This window comes from Loxodonta africana, chromosome 3 (genome assembly GCF_030014295.1).
Source record: "Loxodonta africana isolate mLoxAfr1 chromosome 3, mLoxAfr1.hap2, whole genome shotgun sequence".
NCBI classification, from domain to species: Eukaryota; Metazoa; Chordata; class Mammalia; order Proboscidea; family Elephantidae; genus Loxodonta; species Loxodonta africana.
In genome coordinates, this window is record NC_087344.1 from 147,077,786 (window position 1) to 147,099,947 (window position 22,162).

General features: G+C 50.5%; 1 protein-coding gene across 1 annotated transcript; it reads left to right on the plus strand.

The window, feature by feature from the left end:
* Nucleotides 1–7,984: 7,984 nt before the first annotated feature.
* Nucleotides 7,985–12,886, plus strand: BARHL2 (BarH like homeobox 2). The gene is made up of 3 exons (XM_003418435.3): nt 7,985–8,594; nt 10,509–10,734; nt 12,574–12,886. Exons 1-3 carry the CDS (start codon nt 7,985–7,987, stop codon nt 12,884–12,886), a joined length of 1,149 nt encoding a protein of 382 aa, XP_003418483.2.
* Nucleotides 12,887–22,162: the final 9,276 nt, after the last annotated feature.

Genomic DNA, 22,162 nt, shown 5'->3' on the forward strand with positions numbered 1-22,162 from the left:
TGGCCTAGGTGGGAGGCGGGACCTCCAGTTCTGGGCCCAAGAGCTCCAGTTAAGAATATTTTTGTTCTTTCACAAGGGCCCTCCCAAACCTTAAACACGGAACCAATTGAAGGCACACACACAAAACGGGGAAGGGAAGCAAAATCAGTCCGCCGAGTTCAAAGCGCTGGGGTTGCGGAAGGAAGCTGCAGCATGTACGGTACAGGGCCGAGTGCGCGGCACAGGGTCCCATCCACCGCGCAGAGATGGTGGGCCCCACCCGGCAGACACCCCACTGTGTGTGTGTGTGTGGTGGGAGGGTGTCACACCCTAATCCAGCAGGCTGCTTTCCTGTCTCCCCTTCTCTGCCAGCCAGCAGCCGCCCATCCTCAGAGAGAAAAATGTGAATGTGGGCACATTAAGCACCATTAGGGAGACACTACGGTTTTAATGTGGCCTAATTAGTGCCGCTAACCGAGCAAATATTATTATATTGAATAATGATAATATGATGAAAATATTAATGCTTTTGAACTTTGCACATGGGAGCCGTTCCTTCGGTTCTCCCGGGACTCCCCAAGCACGCTCAGATCCACCAGCAGACGGTCAGGCGCACCTCCGGGAAGGCGATCTCACAGGTCAGCACCGGGCAGACTCCGGGCACATAAACCACACCCTGGGCCATGCCACACATCACCCATCACGCAAAACGCCCCCTTCCAATGCCGTCCTTTTTTTCTCTGTAGGAGGCCGTAAAAACTGAACCATACAGGAGGCCGCTGGGGTCGCTTTTACTGCACTTCTGTTCTGCACCCCAGGAATGTCATGGTGTGCGCGTGGGGTATGTTTTGCCTTAACAAGGGACGCCAGGCAGGTGGAGTTTCCGGAGAAGGGCCCACTTAATTAGCATTTAAATTCACAGGCCCCTCTTCTTGCCAAATGTTTCTCCCTCGGGAATTTGGTGAAAAGCAGGCATTTAACAATTAGGAAATGCGAAGGCTCCTTAAAATAAGGATTCTGAATCTTAATTCTCTTAAGGAGTTTGCAAGGCCGGGGGCGGGGGGGTGAGTAGGGAAGCGTGAATGGGTTGGGCGGGAGGTGCACGCATTCTGATTGGCAAAGATATGCCCGTGACCCAGAAGGTCAGCACACCTCCCTCTCCTTTTCCTTTACACCAGCGCGCCAGGCCTTCCTAGGGGGCGCCTCGCATCTCCACTCCATCGTTATGGATCGATTCCCAGGAGACAGAGCAGAGGAGTCTGGCTTTGCTGTCCTCAACTGCCTGAAAACAGCTGAACTTTTTCTTGGCTATTTTGCTGAAACAGGGCAAGGGCCTAAGAAAAATTTCAAAATGAAGCAGTCCTGGGAAACGGGGCTGCACGGTCCCGACCCGAGGGCGCCCCCTCTCGGGTTGAACTGCTTTTGCGGCCCACACATCGAGTTTCCGCGCGCTCTGGGCGTTCTTTCACCAAGGAAACTTGGCTGAGTCGTTCTCCGACGCAATCCCTCTTCGTCCCCGCCGGCTGCGTCCGGACTAGACAAGTGTCCAGCTTAGCGGGTCCTGGGGCAGAGGCGAGCGGTTGGGCCGGTGAAGGTCTGGTAGTTAGCTGGTTCTGAGGATCCAGGAGAGCCTGCTAGAGCGGACCGAGACCTCCCCGCCCCCGCGGTGTCTGGGAACCCAGCTCCGCCCGCACCAGAGGCAGGAGCCGGGGTGGGGAGATTTCAATTTGTTCCAGTGATGGCTCTAACTTAATAAGGCGATTGATTAGCGCTCAAAGTGCCGTTTTAATTAGCCGCTTGTTAATTAACATCGCAAATGAATTTCCCCTTCCCTGATTGGCATCTTCGCTCATCGCTCTGAGGCTTTCGTTTTTCCTCTGCCCTGGCACCTCCATTCCCTCTAAACCTCAGGAGTTGATAAAAGAATCAAATCCCTTCCTAAGGCCTTATAGGCTTCAGAGTTCTTTTTATTGTAAGATGGGAGGGTGTCACATGGGAACCCCTAATTTCTCCAGGGGCCAGTCTTCGATGGACGATGGCCCAGTTTAGAGGAGGATGAGATACACTCTCCTTATGTTCCCCTCGGCTTCTCCTCCAACTGCCTCTACTTTGTCACCTTCTCTATCCCCACCCCTGAATTGGACGGAGACCTCTTTCTGGGTCTGTTGAGGTCACCAAGCCTTCCAGAGTTTGGAAATTTAGAAAAAAGAAAGGAAACAGAAGCGGAGAAATGGGGCTACAGGCTTGGTTAGAGGGGGCTAGATCATCTCTGGAGATCAAATCTAAGACTGTAACCTGCTGTAAAATTCTGCTGCCCAGGTCTGTGGACATGTGCAGTTAGTTCTCCAAGGCGCTCCAAGAGTACATCATCCCTTTCCCTAGCACTCAAGAGAGATCTCTAGGGCCAGCGTATGTCCTCAGATGCAGCCCAATGCCAGTCAGGAGATTAAAATTTAGGACAATTAGTGGACTCTTTGCATTTAACTACCATATAAAGCAATATCTGAGCGTTTCTTCCTACTCTTCCCTCTGCTTGGGATGCACTCTTTTTCTCTCATGACTGAGTACACACGTCCCTTTCTTTCCGAAGCCTTTCTACCCCATTCAGCCCCTCTGAAGGTAGGACTCCCTCTTTTACACCCCCATTGTAGCAGATTCAGATTTGCATTATGGCATTTATGACAGTTTTCAGCATGTTTAAGATCCTATCAACTCTCTGAGGTGACTTAGTGTCCTGTTCTCAAGCACCTGGGACAGGGTGCACATTCAGCAATGTTTATTGACTGAGCGAATGAACAAAATGAATGAGGAGGGGAAGAAGTGAAAAACATGAGGCTACTGAGTGTTGCCCATAGCCAGAAGTCATTGCCACATTTGCATTGTTCGTTTGTGAAACTCGTGCTTCACATTTTGTAAAGAGCTTTTCCATAGATGATCTTACTTGGTCATCCCAACCACCCTATTCTAGGCAAGGACGGTTCTCTCCTTTCATAGACAAAACGTCGGGGATCAGAAGGTTAAATGCTTTGCCAAGAACATTGCAAAGTGGCAAAATGAGACTAAGACGCCCTCCTCCACCGTGGTTTCCTCATCTCTGCATGCCCTGGTGCTGCTGACTGCTCCTGCGCAACCCACATTTAACCCCAAGAGAGAGCCTGCTTCGGTGCGCCCCCTCCGAACTGCTGATTTTTAAAGCTTTGGTGAAGCTTATAACTCTTTAAAATTTTATTATGATACCAGAACTATCTCACAAAACTTTTACTCTCCCGGGAGAATTAGTAATCTAATAGATCATCATTTCTACTTGTTTCTGTTATAATAGGTTTCCATTACCTTACTTTTTCTCCCATTCTTTCTTCCTCTGGTCCCAATCTCCACTCTCCTGGTTTCTGTCTGTTTAAGGGATTCAGTTCCCTTTTCCTTTTTAAAATACATTTGCTAAGCAAATAGTATCAAGTGCTTAAGCAGTTGGAAATATATTGATAAGACTAAAGAACGAGAGAGAGAGAGAGAGAAGCTTGGGCGTTTCTGTAGCTTTGAAACGGCAAGAGGTCACACAATCGTCTGGGAGTCAGTCTTAGACGATGGAGAGCTTATTTGCGTGTTTTGCATCTTTCCTTTATAGAAAGAAACAAAAGCCGGCTCTCTAGGTTTGGGGCTCTTGGCGCCGCCCAGTGGAGGGAAGCGCCTTTGCACTTCATTTCCTTCGGGCAGCATTGTCATTATCCGGACTCTTGGCAACGTTCAAATTAAGTATGATAGGAAGAAGCCTTGGTTCCAAGTTCATAATAATTGTAGATGGATTTCTTCAAAATTCATTCAGTGTAAAAAACCTGATGCTTCAGCTTAAACACAACCCACAACACCAAATAGGTTATAAAAGTGAACTGCAGAAGGTGTATGTCACAAAGCTTGTTAAAATAAGCGTTTGAATCATCTCCGCAGTGGGCAAGGAACATCTTTTATGGTGACCAAGACTGATGTGTCCTTCAGAGTCGGGAAGGGAAAGTTTGGACGCTATTATGAACAGCTAGCAAATACCTACTTCTGTTCAATAATTCCAAGATCTTCCAAAAACTACAGAATTGTGTTTCTTCCTTCATTTTTTTTTTCCAGATTTTAAGGAAAGGAAGGCCAGAAAGTAGAAGATCATTTTCAAACTTAAGTTATTTAAGGAACTGTATTTTATTTGCATCTTAAATCCAGTGGGAAAATATTGTTACTACCTTTCCTTTAATATCTGGGAACTGGCAATGTTATTAACTTGTACTCTGTTGTATTTCTGAATTTTTATTTTCTTAATGAAAAGTTCATCACGGTTGCTCTGCTAGAAAATACATGACCTCTTGGGTGTATACATTCTATATAAGTTCAGGGAAAAAAAAAAAAAAGGCCAAAGGGACACATGCGGAGAGAAAAATGAACTGAGAAAAGTTAAGAAACAAGGCTGCTGCTCTCAGAGTTTGCTTTTCATTAAGGTTGTGATCTAGTCTTTGAGTCCCTCTTTTGATTCTTCAGGCCACTACTAGCATTTCTTCTGTGGGAGGAACCCAGAGGTAGGAACCCTGATAAAAGTCCCTCACAATTGTTTCTCCTGAAAGTTGATCTCCTAAAATCCCACCCAAAGAAATCTTCTATGTTATTAACCTTTTTAAAAGAAAATATGATTTGAAACATACAGGAGGTAGGGCCTACTGGGCTCCCCTTTCCTTTGCTTTAGAGTTTTCAGAAAACACTCACCTCCCTCCCCGCAACACTTTGACCTTCCTCTCTCCCTTTCTTTTTAAATTTCATTCCCCCCGCCCCGTGGGGTCATATTTCTGTCTCCCTTGCCAATGTTGTGAATTATTCCAGTCAAAACAACTTGTCGAACCGCCGAACACAAGCTTGCGATCAGTCTTTTGAGCTCTTGAGTCATTTTAGGCACCGGAACGAAACAAAAATAGGCTTAAATGAATTATTTATCAAGGTTGAGAATAATTGATTCATGCATTGCCGTCAGTTCTGGATTTTAAATTTGTTTTCTCCCCCTCCCCATTTCCACCCTAAGTAGGCAGAGAAGGGAGTGTGGGTTGGAGCCCCAAGGGCTGAGAGGAAACGCACATCATTCGGGAAGTTGGTGGGTGATGTCAGAATGGGAAGAATCCTAATCGATATTTGAGGGGGGAAGGATGCCCAAGCATCCGCCGGCAGCCTCCGGCAGCTTCAGCACCCTTTCCACAGTGGTCAACTGTGCCAGGGGAGCCGGCATCGCGGCCTTTGGGAAAACCCCCTCGGGCGTCCCAGGACCGGGCGGCAGAAGGCCCAGGCCCGGCTCGAAGGCTCCACGGAGGGTCTGTCTGGCCAGCAGGCAGATCCCGCTCCAAAGGCGTCTGCTCCAACCCCACTCCCGCCACCATCCAGGCCCTTCGCAGCCCACCTGGCAGGACCCAGCCATGCGCTCCCGAGGGGCTCTCCGCACCTCCGAGGCCGGCGTCCGCCTCTACCTGGAGCGCGCTGTGCATCCCCTCCTCGGCTCACCACCCCCAGCTTCTCCGTCAAACTCCCTTCGCCTTCGGGGCAAAGCGAGAGCTGCAGAGAGGGTACATCTCCTCGCCTGAGTCTTCCCTCTCTCTGCTGCTCACCTCAGAGGCAGACCCGTGAAAAAACCGCACGAAGATCTTAAGAGACAGCTCAACAACCCTCGAAAGTGCGTGGGCTTTTTCTGGGTCAAACATCGATTTCTCCAGGAAAACGCGGGGAGGATGATTCTCCCGGATCCCCCCTTGCGGACCCCGGGCTCACACTGATGCAATTCCAACTGAAAGACACTATCTTGTCCCAGGAGGTCATTTGCCTCACTGACAGCTCTCCCCTTCGTCCCAAATAGAAAAAAAAAAAAAAAGCTGTTCCCCAGAAAGGGATCTACAGAATCGCAATGAAACCCCACATTTCGGCTCAGCCCTTGGAGACTTTATAGGCCATTTTCTAACATCATTCTGCACCTAGTCACGGAAGCGATGCCAGCCAAGCAGATTCATTGGGTTCTTAAAATGGTAATTTGGAGTAAAATGTAACTCAAAGAACTTTGAATCATTCATTAGCACCTTATAATTACTCTGCTAATTAGGTTGACACGGCACTTAATCAGGAGTAATACGCCGTCTTGTCACTGGCACTTCCCATTACTCTGACATTCAACAAGAGACAGGTTGGAGACGTCCTAGAGAAAATAATGCAAGTTGATACCCTCCGACGAGGCGTCACAGTCATGCTCCGGGTCCCAAGCGGATTCACAGTGACTGTTTCCTTTCCAAAAGAGCGACCGGCCCGCAGAGGGGAGAAGAGAGAGAGAAGGAGAAAACAACTGGTCGGCTGGGGCGCCAAAGCTCTCTGGGCAGGGGTTCCCCGAGCCCGCGCCGGCCTGGCTCCTCAGTGAACTGAGGTTGCTCTTGCGGCTAGGGAACGTCTCAAGATGTTACCTCCCCCGCTCGGGAGAAAGTGTCTGGCCAGGCATTTCCCCCAGCACGGTCTCCGACTGGAGACCTGGCTGGGTCCCTGCTTCTGAGCCGCGGGCCCCTTCCTCCCCGAGAGTACCCGGTGGCCTCAGAACCAGTTTCAACCCACTCGGGGACGGGCCGCCTGGCTGGGCCGGAGCCCGAGCGCCTGGGCTCCTTGGGGGAGAAATGAGCACGCAGAGCCCGCGCGTCCAGCCAGAGCCCCGGCTCCCTGGAACGACACAGGCTCCCGCGGGTTCCTTCGGGGCTTCCCTTCCCCTGCTGTCCGTGCCTTCCTGCTACTCAAACGCGTGTTGGGGATGCTGCGAGGGCGGCGGGGCTGCAGCCTACAGGTAAGTCAGCCCGATGCCTTGACCTTTCGCGCCCCCTGTTCGCGTCCTCTGACTTCTGGTGAAGAAAATGGGCACAGCGTTGCTACTGCTGTCTTGCCTCGTTCGCTTTCGCTCGCTTTCTCTAGTCTCCCTCCGCTCTTTCCCCCTCTCCCTTCGCCCCTCACGTGTGATTGTGTACACAGGGACCCCGCTAGGACTAACGGGCTCCGCTCAGCGCTGCAGGGAGAGCTGGCGTGCAGGTTCTCAAAAGAGCAGCGCGGCCCTAGCCGGGCTCGAGGACCGGCCTGCGAGCGGCGCGCCCATTGGCTCCTGAGACGTCGGCGTCGCTCGCTCGCGCGGGCGCGGCCAATGGGCGTGCGGGGCCTGGCGCGCAGCCTCGGCGGTGGGGACGCGGGCTCGGCGCGGCGCGGGGCGCGGCGGCGGAGGCCGTGACGTCACGGGAGGGGGTCGGCGCCGCCCGCGAGCCACCGGCTTACAAGCCACCGCGCCCGGCAGCGGCCGGAGTCGCCCCGCGCCGCGTCTCCGCCGGCTGCACCGCTGCGCCTGCTGCTTCTCCGCGTCCTCCTCTTCCTCCTGCTCCTCGCGTGGCCGCGGCTGCTGCGGCCGCTCCTGCAGCACAACTTTCCAAGAAAGTTCAGTAACTCAGCGCCCGGGCGGCGGCGTTGCGCGCGCGGGGCAGCCACCTCGCGAGGAGGGCGCGCGGCGGCGCGGGCTTCGCGGTCGCTGCACCTGCCACGTCGGCTGCCGCCGCCACCGCCCGGTGCTGGGCTGTGGGCAGACCCAGGCGGGGCGGCAGCGGCGGCGGCGGGGTCGCCTCCAGCCGCCTGCGCCTTCGCCTGGGTCCCCGCGCTGTCACTGCCGCCCCACGTGCGCGGTGGTTCCCGGAGCCGACACTCTGCGCTTTCTCAAAAAAATTTTTTGTAACTTTTCTCCTGTCTTTCTTTCTCCCCATTCTTACTTTTTGCATAAGGAAAAAAAGAAAAAGTTGTATCGAAAGTATACACGGGTTGCCACCTCCAAATTACCCTTCCTTTCCTCTTCCCCGCCCCACTTTTTTTTTTTTTTTTTAAGCGGCGGCAACCTTGTATAGGGTTTATTTTGTTTAACGATCACTAGCTTCTTTTGCTGGGTCCCGGCGGCTGCTGAGCGACGAAGTGTCGTGGACCTCATGTAGAAATGACAACAATGGAAGGGGCCAGCGGGTCGAGTTTTGGAATAGACACGATTTTGTCCAGTGCCAGTTCAGGCAGCCCCGGCATGATGAATGGAGATTTCCGCCCTCTCGGCGAGGCCAGGACTGCGGATTTTAGGAGTCAGGCCACCCCATCCCCTTGTTCGGAGATCGATACTGTAGGAACGGCGCCTTCTTCTCCCATCTCGGTCACCATGGAGCCCCCGGAGCCGCATCTGATAGCAGACGGGTCCCAACACCACCACCACCTCCACCCCAGCCAACAGCCGCCGCCGCCAGCCGGGGCCCCGACGCAGCCTTCACCCCCACAGCAGCCGCCACCGCAGCCGCCGCCGCCTGCCCAGCAACTGGGCTCGGCCGCCTCAGCCCCCAGGACTTCCACCTCTTCTTTTTTAATTAAGGACATCTTGGGCGACAGTAAACCTCTGGCGGCGTGTGCACCTTACAGCACCAGCGTCTCCTCTCCGCACCACACCCCGAAGCAGGAGACCAATGCAGCGCACGAGAGCTTCAGGCCAAAGCTGGAGCAGGAGGACAGCAAAACCAAACTCGACAAGCAGCGGGAAGAGTCCCAGAGTGACATCAAATGCCACGGTGAGTTGCGCCGCCCGGGCTCCTTCATCCGCTAGCTTCTCCTACTCTCGGTTCCCTTTCTTGCCTTCAGCGCCGGTGAATTTCTCTGGTGGAGAGTTAGTTATCCCGAGAGCTTGTCGGGAGATTGGGCACGGGTCAAAAGGCTGCAAGCCGGAGAGCCGTCTGGGCGTGCGATCTGGGGACTCCTCCGAAGTTCTGTTACTGCGACATTTTCTGCCCCTCAATCTTCACCTTCATCCCGCTCCTTTCTGTTTTATTTAGTTTTAGTTTGAAGGGGTGAAGTGGGCAGCGGCCGCGGAGGGGATCTGACGGGTAATAGTTATTGTTGATAAGAGGGGCAGACTCGAGATTTTCCTAGCCGAGTCCTTCGGAATAAGGATGAGGGTGTGTGGCAGCAAGAAGCAGACCTAGGAGTGTGGTATCTATGGGTGTGATCACAACCTGCTGTTTATTTTTTAATGCAAATGATTTCATTCTCCCCCCCCCCCCACACCGTATTTTCCAGGCACCGTTACAGGAATTATCGGATTTAATGAAGGAACAATTTCCAAGTTGATTTCCAGAGCAACTTTTTAAAATTAGATTGTGATTTATATAAGGGAAGCTTATAAAAATTTAAAATTAGCTTTTTTAAAACACCCTTCTTACCCCATGGTTCTAAGTATCTGTCTCTTAGTGACTCAAAACAAAACAAAAGGATTTTTTGGCCCCTTGCAAGTAATTGGGAAGTAGCATTTATGAAAGCAAAATTTTATGGAATTGAATTTATCTCTTTTTGTAAAATCAGAAGATGACTATTAAAATTGTCCTTCAACTTCCTTTTTCCATTTCGTCCTCAGATAATCTCATAATTTAGTGCTCTGGTCTTTGCATGGCAAAAGAGTTTCAACATACCAGAAGAGTTCTTTCTTTTTTTGACCGAATAGGTTTATTATTCTTGTTATTATTATTAATTTTTGCCATCTTTGGGAAAGATGTGTGCTGACTGTCTTGAAGGTATGACATTGGCTCCTCATTTTACTATTTTAGCATTAGCATAATAGTGCCCAAAACAGATGTACAGTCTGGTCTGGCGATTTTTTGTGCACCAACCTCCCCAGTGGGTCAATTAGGGAGATTATTGTTCTTCCTGCAGGGAAGATCAAGGAGCGCTGCAAACACGGGTACAAACAGAGAGGGATTGACATATCGATTTCCCAGCATTTCAGTAAAAAAACCAAAGTTGACAAATAGAATCCGGAAATCTCTGCACTGTCACCTGGATGGGTTCAGTGATTTTGAGCTCAGCTCGATGTCTGGGTGACATATTCTTTCTGAAGGTTTAAGAGACCTGATGCAGGCAGCTGCAGAGAGCGTGATTCCAATATTCCCCAAGTGCATTTGAAAAAGAAAAGCAAATGCCTGTAATTTTCAGTGAAAAGAATTTTAAAAAGGCACCTCCTTCTCAAAATAAGAAAAAAAAAAAAAGAGAGAGAGAGAGAAAGGGCCTTTGCAAACTATCAAGTGAGAAAAACAATGCCATGGTGAAAACAATAAAGGAATGGGATTGTGTCTTCCCCACCCCAACCAAAGACACAACAATAAAAAAAAAGACCTTTGATTGGGAAAAAAATTTTTTTTAACTTCCAGCGACGGAAAAATCAGAAACCTTTTTTGGAACCCTTTTAGGAGCTCTGGACAAGGCCCCACACTCCCAAGCCAGAAAAGCGTCCTCCTTCTCCACAGTGGCTCAGGCCCAAGTGTGTGTGTGTAAGGGGTGGGAGGTGGGTTGTGGTGGTGGCAGTGGGAGAGTATAGTCCCCAGAGACCAGAGGTGGGTTTGGGAATGTGGAAATGTTTATAAGTGTTTGTTAGGAAGACACTACCCTTTCCCGCTCCAGGCTAATTTGTGACTGTGGCTGGGTTTCTGTCGTAGGAACAAAGGAGGAAGGAGATCGGGAGATTACAAGTAGCCGAGAGAGTCCCCCTGTGAGAGCCAAGAAGCCTCGAAAAGCCAGAACGGCTTTCTCTGACCACCAGCTCAATCAACTGGAACGTAGCTTTGAGCGGCAGAAATACCTGAGCGTCCAGGACCGCATGGACCTGGCTGCTGCACTCAACCTCACTGATACCCAGGTTAAGACCTGGTACCAGAACCGCAGGTAAGGAGGCTGTGTGGGGGAGCACAGGTACCTAGCCAGCCAGGCCATAACCACTGAACCTATCTCCTTCCCCTGCCTCGGGAGACTCAAGGGCCTGAGACTTGGGCCCAGAGTGGGTGCTTGGGTACTTTTAGGCTGGAGGAGGGATTAGCCAAACCCCTGAAGCGTGAGAAGCCACAGGGCAGCTGATGTTTGGAGAAATTTGCATTCTAAGTGTCTTTAACAGGTGCTGTATTCCCTCCCAAACCCCAGCTGCTAGAACTACCCCACCTCACCCCCAAGTCAATAAAGCCACTTATCAAATTGAGACATCCATGCAGCTGACCCTCAGGCCCAAAGGGCCGGCGAGTTGCACCCTTTGGGTCCACCCCAGCCTGGTTCTGAATGTCCATGACCAACGACAGCTCAGCTATTGCATTCCTGGCAGAGCTGCCCCACTGGCTTTGGCTTAAATGTCCTTGCCTTGGCTAGTGAGGTAGCTAGGAGAGGCAGGCTTGGAGCTTTGGTCAGAGCAGTCACTGAGGCTGGAAGCACCCAGCTGGGGGAGAGCTGGGACAGCCGCCCGTAGGCGGGAGAATTGGGCTGCTGGCCAATGTCAGGGCAGGGGGTCTGTACCCTGCAATTGCCATCCCCTACCACCGCTGCCTCGATAGGGAGAAAGGGCACCACAGAGCCCACCTGGAACCGCTGCTTCTCTGGAAGGGAAATTAGAATGGGGCTGGTAGTGCTCACAGGCCCCTGAACTGAAGAGTGAACCTGGGCAACCAGAGGCTGAGGTTATGCTGTGTTTACAAGCCTGGCGCTTGCCTCCCTTGTCTTGATTTTTCTCCCCCTCCTTTTCTCCCGTTGTGTTCTAATCGTCCATAAGTGTGGTTGGAAATGCCCATCCAGTTGTCATCTTTACCATAATTTTCTGTCTCATTACATATGGTTTCAGCCACCCTAATTCTGTCGGAAAACATTAGTGTCATTTGTAGCCAATTTAAAATGGGCGACATGTTTATTAATTTGGCTGGAGCTGCCGGGTATGGACGGCCCACCAGCCTTGCGTTCCTTCATAAGGCCTTTGAGCAAACGCCGCCTCCCTAGCCTCTTCTTCCTAGTGGGGGTGCGGTGGGGGAGGGAGGAGACCGAGAAAAGCTGATCACAGGTTTTAATTGTTACTGTCTCCCTGAGGAGAAAATTTCTTGAAATGCATTTTTCCCCTGGAATGGCCCCGAGGTACTGCCCTCTTGGGAGAGCCCGCTCTCAAAAGTATTCTGTTTTGAAACCTTGTCGCCCTCTTTCCCCTAAGCCCCCTACCCACTGCAAGGTCCTGTCAGGGTGATGAGAGAGATGTGTCTCCACAGCCCCGGGACGTGAGGGGCCAATCCGAGGCCCAGGAGTCTCAGCATCCCTTTGTTTGCAGTTTCATCTCCGGGCCCGGGGGGAGGGGCGGAGAGCAGACACTCGGCGATTTTTTGGGGGGCCACTGGGGAGGGGAATTAGAGGAGGAGGGAGAGGACCGCCTGGAGAAAGAGGGGTCTCATTTGGCCTCCAGCAAAGTTTAAGGAAGCAGCCAAACTATCAGAGACAACAGCAGGGCAGAGGGTCAGGAAAAGGCGGTGAAGCTTGTAGGATTTTGTTGTGTCTCAGATGTTGAGGGTGTAATTTACGAAATTGACTTGGGTTTGGGTGGTTCTGCGAGCTGCAAGTGTGGTGCCTGGCCCCTGCTCGGAGCTCTCAGAGTCCTCCTGCCACCTGGGGGAGGAGGAGATAGAAGGGGGAGAGAAGGGTAGGGGCCACGGTAGCCCACGGTGCCTACAGTCTCGGGGTACGTGCACGCCGGCTTTCTTCCAGGACCAAGTGGAAGCGGCAGACTGCGGTAGGCCTGGAGCTGCTGGCCGAAGCGGGGAACTACTCGGCGCTGCAGAGAATGTTTCCATCGCCTTATTTCTACCACCCGAGCCTGCTGGGCAGCATGGACAGCACCACGGCGGCTGCGGCGGCCGCCGCCATGTACAGCAGCATGTACCGGACTCCCCCGGCACCCCATCCCCAGCTGCAGCGGCCCCTCGTGCCCCGTGTGCTCATCCACGGCCTGGGGCCCGGGGGTCAGCCAGCCCTCAATCCCTTGTCCAACCCTATCCCGGGCACTCCGCATCCCCGGTGAAGAGTGAGCAGCGACGCTGCAGACCCGCTTCCTCCCCCGACTCGGACAGCTGTCCCTCCTCTTCCCGCACAAGGCCAAGGAGCTTCACTGGCCGCTGACCCCCGAAAGGCTGAGGAGTAAGAGAGGAAGACGCTCAGCCAGGGCGGAGGGGGGGGGCCCAAAGAGGAGCCGGTCCTCTGCTCTCCATCTCCCCACCCCCAGAGGTAGGGCTGGAAAGCTCCGCCACAGCAGTGTGACTGGCGAAAACACTGACCCACACAAAGTGTGTGCGACCAGTAAGTGAAAACATCAACAAAAACAAAACCTCAAGTTCTTTTTAAATGTGACTTTAGGGACAAGCGGGGGGAGGGGGGGAGGGCAGAAGGAGGGACAAAAGGGCAGGGAAAGGAAACTGCACGGGCAGAGAAAATTGTAGATGGACCGACAGACAGCCTCAGACTCGGAGGCAGAGGGCATCGACATGGACGTTCCGTCTGTCCCAGAGAAAAGAGGAGGGTAATTGAGAACTTTGCACTGATTTCTCATGACCTGTTTTCTTTTGGAAAAGTGGCATGCTCCATAATATGAAAAAAAAAATGTACATTCGAAAGACCGAGTGATAAGTGATATATCATATTTATTATATGTTGTCCAAAAAAGAGTCACTTATATACGTTAGTAAAAACATGATTTTTCTTTTCATGTCTTTTTGATTCAGTAAAATAAATGCTTAGACAAAAATATAGATTTTTTTGTGATTGAAAATTAAAAAAATAAAGTTTATCTTTTTTTAACAAGTGATGAAATCCAAGGGAGCTGATTTTACTAAAGTAGAATCTATGGTAATGAAATGCGTAACTTGGTTTAGGAAAAAAAAAAAAAAAATCCCTACCGGAATATTAGGAATTCACAAAATCTGTAAGGACGTTGGGTTGACTTGTACAAAAACAGCTTCATTTTTCATGTTGGTTTTTTTCTGCCGACCCATTACTGGATATGCGACTTCCTTTCTTTTTAAGTAGATGGTTTCAGGCCATGCGGGAGAACGTCTGTGCTTTGTAGGCTCGTGGTAACGGGTAAGTAGACGGCCAACCTCCCCTGCTGTCCCAGCGTGCTTGGCACCCCCGGCTTGGTCGGTATGGGGATTCCTCTGTCCGCCCCTCCCCCCTTGCCTCGGGACCCTCCTGGGGCAGCTAGGGTCCGGAGCGCTGGACAGCGGAGACGAGATGCAGGCAGGAGCTGGGCGGCGGACGAATAGTGTTCAGTGGGCCTCGCAGCTGTTCCGCCGCCAGCGGCTGGGCGCCCGCGCGGCCGGACAGCCTGCGAGCGGGAGGCTGCAGAGCGCGCAATTAGGACACCCCGGGGGACGCAGAGAGGCCCGCTAACAAACCCTTGCTGCGCCCTTGATTCTTTCCTTCTCAGTCTCCAAAGAGCATCCGCTCCCCAGTGTCACGCGGAACCGCTTGTCGGGTGAGTTGCCTGTGCTACCATGCTTGGAGCGGGAATGCAAAGCGAACTCTGGCCGCGAAAGGTGTGCCAAGCCTAGTATCCGCGCCCATGAATCAGCTGGGACCACAAAATAAGAGACCCTGACCAGAGGGTGGAGAATGCCTGCTGCTGCTTAAGGAGCCTGTGTGACTGTGTGTGCGGGTGTGTAAATGACTGGAGCACCCCGGCCAGGATTCAACTTCAGCTGCAGGCGCCCCCTTCCACGTCAGCTCTCCACTAAGCTTAGCGCTCAGGACCCGTAATAGGGAATAACTGAGTGGAGGGTTCAGTACCGGCTGTGCCCCACTCATCTTCCGCCCCAAGGTCAATTCTCGCGTAGTCAGAATCAGATCTTCCATCTGGGTATCCTCACATATCTATCCGCACTCCTGCTCTAGTACAATGACAAAGGAATAAGACAAGAAGCACATCCAGACCTGCCCTCCAACTTTCTCTGACGCTTGAGCCTTAGTAGAGTCAACAACTTTTTTTTTTTTTTTTAATGTGGAGTGATGTGGGAGTGTGTGTTGGGGGTGGGTGGAGGGATGGGAGAAAGACAGGGAAGAAAGAGGTGAAATCCGGGAGGAAATTGCCTCGGGCGCCTTGATCAGGCCTGGGCTAATTAGGGAGTGGTTTGCAGATTTCTCTCCAGCTCATCAATTTGCTTTAAAAATGGTCTTGGTCTTGTTTGATTCTAACAAAAGGGTCTGGACTGGCCCTTCTCATTTCCTGCCCGCTGGGCTGGGCAACCTCAGACAGCTGGGCTTGGCTGGAAACTGGGTGCTGCTGTGTCCAGTGGGGATGCCCGTTACCCCAGTACTCAGCAGACTCTCCTTGTTCAATCTGAGCTGCTGTTGGGTTTTACAGTCAAATATAAACCATTCAAAAATGGCTTAAAAAGCCATTGCCGCGGAGTTGATTCTGACTCATAGTGACCCAACAGGACAGAGTAGAACTGCCCCATAGTGTTTCTGAGGCTGTAATCTTTACTGGAGCAGACTGCCACGTCTTTCTCTTGCGGATCGGCTGGCGATTGGAACCTCCGACCTTTTGGTTAGCAGCCTGAGTGTTAAACCACTGCACCACCAGGGCTCTTTAAAAATGGCTTCCCTGGGCCTAAAATTTAGGCACTAAGGCTTGGGGGGTGCCAGAGCTTTTGTCTGTACCGGACCTTGGGGCTGGGCAACTGCAAGCCCAGAGGTGACCTGGGAGGTTACTAGAGTTCACACATCCAAGCTCCATACAAAGAATGACCTCAGGTTTGGTTGGGAAAAAACAAACAAACCCTACAAATCTGAAGAAGGCCATAGCACCTGGCTGCTGCTCGAAGCCCACCAGTCAATTCGCCAGGAAGCTTTTCCACTGCTGCTTCACTTTTAAGGCGGAACCTGGGCTCCCTAGGTGAACAGCACAGGGGGAAGCATTATGTCTACAGAGAGCAATGTTCCCTGATTAACCTCCTGCTCCACTGCCGGAAGCAACTACTCCGGATCCACTGGAGTAACCCCTAAATTCACTTTTCTGCAGTTCTGTTTTCTCTCACTCCCTGAATGGTGCAGCTCAAAGCATCAATTCACCTTCCAAATTTGCCTTGGTTGCTTGTTCTTGCCTACAAGTCGGCAAATTGGATGTTGGGGGGAGTGTCTGGGGAAGAAAGTTAGGCGTCGGGTTCCTGCTTCTTTTCATTCTGCAAAGGGCACCTCAGCAGGTGCCCCAGGATTCAAATGTCCTCAAAGTACTGCTTAGAAGCCAAACCCAAATTCCACTTGTTTCCCTCACAAGGGATCCTTCTGTCCTTCCATGCCTGCCCAACTAAGTTTGGGGGAGGGGGAACTGGCTAAGCGATGACAGGAGCAAGCCAGATTTTTGAGAAGCAAGAACAAAATAACAGGCAAAAGCCTTTTCTCCCAGGAGATTCAGAGTTAGTTACAAGGCTCAGTGGATGGCTGTCCCTGGGAACTGCATCCCTTTTCATTTTCCCACCTTCAGTTGGTGTCTGAAGGGCACTCCACGGCTAGACTCCGTTTGGATTGCTCCTTTGATTAAGTTGGGGGCTGGCAAAACAGGAACTTTAAGGGTCAATCTTGGCTTGCTACAGAAACACTGGAAAACAAACTTGTTTAAGAGAGATGTTTAAAAAGCCACAAAGGCCCCTGAGATTCACCCACCCCAAGATCAGCTCAGGGACCCCCAGCAAACCTAGCACAAATTTGTAGTGAGTTTGAAGGAGGACGTTAACACTCTGGCTAGCAGCCAGCTGTTCTAGCCCAAGCCAGAGATTTTCAAATGAGTTGCAAAGTAATGATTGCTGCTTGGCTCCATGCCTCCAGCAGATATACCTACTGCCCTGTATCAGTTTATTTTTGCTCCACCCCTTAAAATGAAAGCCCACAGGATGGCAAATTAGACAGGAAATTTCCTCTGTTGCAAATAGAACTGCTTATCCTCAAACGAAGCCTTCCCTCCTCCTCTCTCCCTGCCATCTGACTCCTGCCTAGGCAGTAGTTCCCCAGGAGTCTGCCGAATCCCACCTCCCATCTTTAAACAAATGGCTTGTGAGTAGTTTGTTTTGTTATATTTTTAACTTCCTAAAAATATTTGGAAAAGCTCTCCCCAGGGCAGGGAAACTTTAGTTCCTGTTAAGCCACGTGGTTACAAAAATATACTGGATGAGAGCTGCTTGGTTTTCTAAAAAGCCAGGCACAGCTTGAAGTCAACATGCTGGGAAAGAGACTGGTGGGCACATTCAGGGGCAGGGCTGAGCCTCAGAGTGAAGTGATGCCTCCTCCCCAGCTTCAAATCGTGCATGAGGGAAACTGGCTTGCCTCTTCTTGCCCTGGCTACTAGGGGTGGGGGTGCTAGGAGGAGAGAGAGAGAGACAGAGAAAGACAGGAGGGTGGGTGAGTGGAGGGCTGATCGGAGAGTTTACCCATGGATCCTGGGACAGGTCCCCAGGCTCCTTGAGCCTCCTACTAGGTCTTCCTCTGATCCCACTTCCTCTGCCATCTCTAGCTTTCCTTTCTACCACTCTGTCTTTCTCTGGAGTTGGGGCTTCCTGCCAGGGTCCAGTGCTCTTCCCTTCCTACCTTTGGCAGGCTAAACACCCTCAGGGCTGGGTAGGAGTGTGTGTGGGGGGTTGAAGGTCTTTCAGAGAAAGGGACAATCACTGGCCTCTTGCACTGGAAAACCAGGTCAGCTGTCTGGGGTGAGGATATGACCCAGAAGGGGCTATTTCCTTCCTTCCTACCGGGCTGAATTTTGAAGGTCTCTGAGGATGTGTGTCAGGCTGAGTGTTGCTGGGTGGACCCTCTGGGCCAACCTTGCATTCTCAGTTTCTTCTCTGGCTCTCTTGTCTCTCCTCCAAGGCCTCCCTCACTCGAGTTCTCTCTCCTAGCACCACAGACAGCTCCCAGGGCGCGTGGCAGAGCTTGGTGCCCGGAGCTGGCGGTTTCCAGATAAGGCCTCGGAGACTGCAGGGGGCGCGCGGGGGAAGGGTCGGCGGCGCCTGCCGGGGAGATTCGGGAGGTGATTACAAAACTCCCTCCCCAGCAGCGTTTCCTGATTAGCTCTAAGTCCATACAGGGTCACATTCCAAAGAACAAAATCTTCAGATCAATAAAGTTAATTCAAAAACCAAAAGATTTTGGGGTAAGTAGTGCTCAGGGACAAGAGCACTACAAATCGTCCCCCTATTTAATAAGTTTTTTTTAGTAGAAGCTGGCTGGGGAGGATCGGGGCCTCAGGTCTGCTGCTTCAGATGCCCTCGCGCTGTGGCCGAGGCGAGGTCGCCAATGGAACAGCTCTAAATGGCAGTTTTACTTCCTGCGAGCGCTCAGCCCCGAGCGCGCTCGGAGAGCAGTTGTCTCGGCGGGTGGAGGCCCAGGAGAAACCCTCCGGAGGCAGACGGCCCTGCAAGTCCCGCAGAGCCGAGGCGGGATCTCCACCGCTGCTCCCACCCGGCCACCCCTCCCAGCGCATTTGGGACTCGCCTAGCTCCAGCTAGTCTCTAGTCCAGGACAGCGGGTCGCCCCCGCCAGAGCTCCATTGAAAGAGAAGGACCTTCCTGAGCTCGGGATTTACTATAAAGCGGCCTGGTCATTTTGTGGAGCTGACGGACACCTCCATCTCCGGTCGCCTGTCTTCAGTGAGGAGGCCCACAGTGGGGCTGACCTCCTGCCTGCTCCTAACGATTCACGCACACCTTGCAGCCAGGGTCTTTGTGCCGTGGCCCCAAGCCTCGCTGCATCCCCGGCTACGTGCAGGGTTCACCGCGGTGAGCGCCCCAGCCGGGCCTCCGAGCTCCTCTGTCCCTCGGGACTCTACTGCATGCAGCACAAGTTCCAGCCCCGGTCACAATGTTTCAGGCTGGAGTAGGCGCTCCAGGGCCAGAGCCCTATAGCTCTGGGACAGGAATTCAAATGGTTTCACGGAAAGTGTTTGGGCTGGGCCTACAAGGCAGGACCCTTCTCATAAATCTCATGTAAAGATAAAATAAAATATTCTCAAGTAGGAGCTCATACTGGCGGACTTCTCCCTCCCTCCCCCCTCAAAGGCTGCAAATCACTACTTCCTTCATATCTTCCCTCAGTTCTGGAAAGCCATCTCCTCTTTTTTTGATAACCCCCTCTGACCTTTCTGGGTCTCCTCTTCCTTTTCCCCATTATAGTTGGAGGTGACGGAAATACTAAATTGAATTTAGGGGCTGATAGAGCTTTGTAACGGCACTGACTATCCATGTTTGTAGGCAGAGGCACCATTGGGGAGACAGGGTTTCCTTCAAAGGCTCTGGAGGCTGGAGGAAGAGGTGTGCTAGGATGTCCATTCAGGCACAGTCTGTCTTCATGTGAAAAGGGAGGGAATGTTTTCTATAGAGCAATACGCATTTGTAATGCCTCATTACCAAAAACAAACAAAAAACCAAACCCATTGAGGTCGTGAGTCCATTCTGACTCGTAGCGACCTGTAGGACAGAGTAGAACCGCCCCACAGGGTTTCCTTGGAGCAGCTGGTGGATTTGAACTGCCAACCTTTTGGTTAGCAGCCCAGCTCTTACCCACTGTGCCACCAGGGCTGTTAGGAGAGAGAAATTAGGCATTGGTGGTGCACTGTTTCCCCACTCCAAGGCTACAAATTTTTTTTTTTTCTGTGGTGGAAAATTAGCCTGCATTCTAAAACCAGTGGGCTGACATAGGTTAAGAAACAGATGTGGAAGTTAGTGCTACTCATTTCCTACCACAGGGATGTTAAGCAACTTTGTATAGTTTGTAAATGTGAAACCTCCCAACTGAAGAGACCACAGTAGGTCTCTTTCACACTAACCAGGTTTCCTGTTGAGTCAATTCCCATGGAACGATTTTCTAATGATCTAATGTTAATCTTTTGATTCTTGATAGCTCTTATTTGAAAAAACTGGCATGCCATAATTTCTGAAAGATGCGAATGTTTGGTAAGACCATGAAAGGATCTCACTTACCCACCTTCCTCTTGCACCAATTCAATCTTCCCCAGGCTGGGCATCTGCAGAACTATGGGCAAAGAGATTCCAGCCCAGATATGAACAGTTTCCCATTGGAAGTAGGGTGTATTAGAGCCACGGTCACATAAAATCTCACTTTATTATTCATTTGCCCTATTTTCCACAAACTGTTCTATTAATGGAAGCTTAGAAAATCGTTTCCATTAAATTAAGAGGATTTCAAAGGGACACCTACTTCCTTATCAGCCTTGAGTGAACGGCACTGGCACTGTGGCTTTACATTAAACATCCTTGTATGTGAATAAATGCATAAGAATCACATAATCTTTCACTGCTATGCATCCATAGATTGTCCCAGAAAGTCACAAAGAGCACAAATGGTAGGGCCTTCCCTTTTGTCTTTCTTCCTTTCTGGATTACTTTAAAAAGGAAATTTAGAAGTTTCTGGCAATCCATACTTCGGACTCCCGGCGAATTTCTCTAGATTGACTTCAGAGCCCACCCCCAAGAGCTGGTTCTTCAAGGCAACACATAGGCCCCTCCCTTCCGTATCACGTGGCAATCCTCAGCCCGCCCACCTCAGCCGTGCCCAATCAGAGCACAGGATAGGAATCGGCACGCAATCGCAGGAGCAATCGCAGGAGCTCCGCAGGGCGGAGGCTTCCCACGCGTGAGTAGTTGCAGAGTCCAGGTCCAAACGTTTCCTTACCTATTTCCACTTACCTGCCCACGTTATCATTTTGGGCTAAAACCCTTTGCTCCTACTGATGCCTAAGGGATGGTGTTATGCATCCCACACGTGCCACCTAGCGTCTGTCTAGTGGCCTAATGATCCCTGCAGAAGACACAATTATTTTCACGTGCCCAAAGTCCTCCCTCGAAGATATTTATTATGGTAGAATTCGATTGGAATTTCTGTAAACGTTAAGACATTTCCACCTCATTTAGTAAAGCAATAATGACTGCTTTCATTTCAGAAACTGGTATGATATGATAGCCAGGGATCTGGTGGGAAGTGTGTGGTGAGCGAATTCAAAAGAGGAAAGCTCTTGCATGCCTGGAGAATTGGAAGGCCTAGATTCATGTCATGCAATCCGTTCCTCTCTGCCATTCCCTGCCGGCTTCCATCCTCCTGATTTTTGCTTTGCTGTTTCACGTGCCTGGGATCACAGGGGATGAGCTGAGCATTCCTACTGAAGGGTACCAATGCCGAAAGGATGAACCCATCTTGTAAGTTTATTGGATCTTACTATTAATTGATATTTTGGAACAAGATTACAATTTAAAAACCCAGTTCAAAACACTGCTTCTTTACAGCAGTGCTGTGTACGTCCGTGGCGTTTCATGAAGGCTTCCTTGCATTTGTCATCATGTTTTGCGAGCTGTGCTGTTTCTTCCCATGGATGATCTAGTCTGTTAGGGGAATATAACTATTGCTTGGTCCTACCCAGAAATTTGGCAAGAGGATATTTTTCCAGCATCCACATCAATAAGTAATTGGATTTTAAGCAGAACTGATTTTGTTCCAAACTCAGAGTTAGAGTTCTGAGAGGTCATCTGCTTTGGCACCTATTCTGGGCTTCAGTTGCTTCTAAGACATATTTGCTTAGTGGCTTTTTCTCTCAACCCTTGCCCTCTCCTCAATTTTTTTTTTTCTGTAAAGATAGGGAAAAGGAAAGGAAGAGAAACTACATGATTACTGCATTTTCAGATGATTCTTGGCTTTCAGTTCTAACGGAATTAAATTTATGTGGCAAAATCATATTACAAAAGAAACTGAAAATTATTAAAATAAGTCTCAGATTATAAAAGCAATGTATGCTTATTCTAGAAAATTTATAAAATGCTGGTAACTAGAGAGGAAAAACAATCCATTTCCTCTCTCTCAAAGAAAACCACTGCTAACATTTATTGTTTCTAGATTTTCTGCTGTGCATTTTGTGATATTTTATCTACAACTTCATTTTTGCTTTTTTCCATGTACTACAAGTATTTCCCTTTGTTATTTGATACAGAATATTCTCTCCAGTAAATGTGTCATAATTGATTCAACCATTCTTCCATTGCTGGACATTTACATTGTTTCCCTTAATTTGAGACACATAATGCCTCAGTGAACATGGAAGCAGGATATTTGAGAATGGTTTCTACACGTTATTGGTGTATCACTTTATTATTGATCTTGATTAGGGCAATGAAAGATCAAGGTGACAAGCTCAGTGACAAAAGGGGAAATGCATTACTGATCAGAGTTAGTTTATAAAGTAAATTCTGCCTAGGTTAATTCAGAGCTTCATAAGTTAACGTGTATAAGTGGCGGTGAAGTAAGCTAA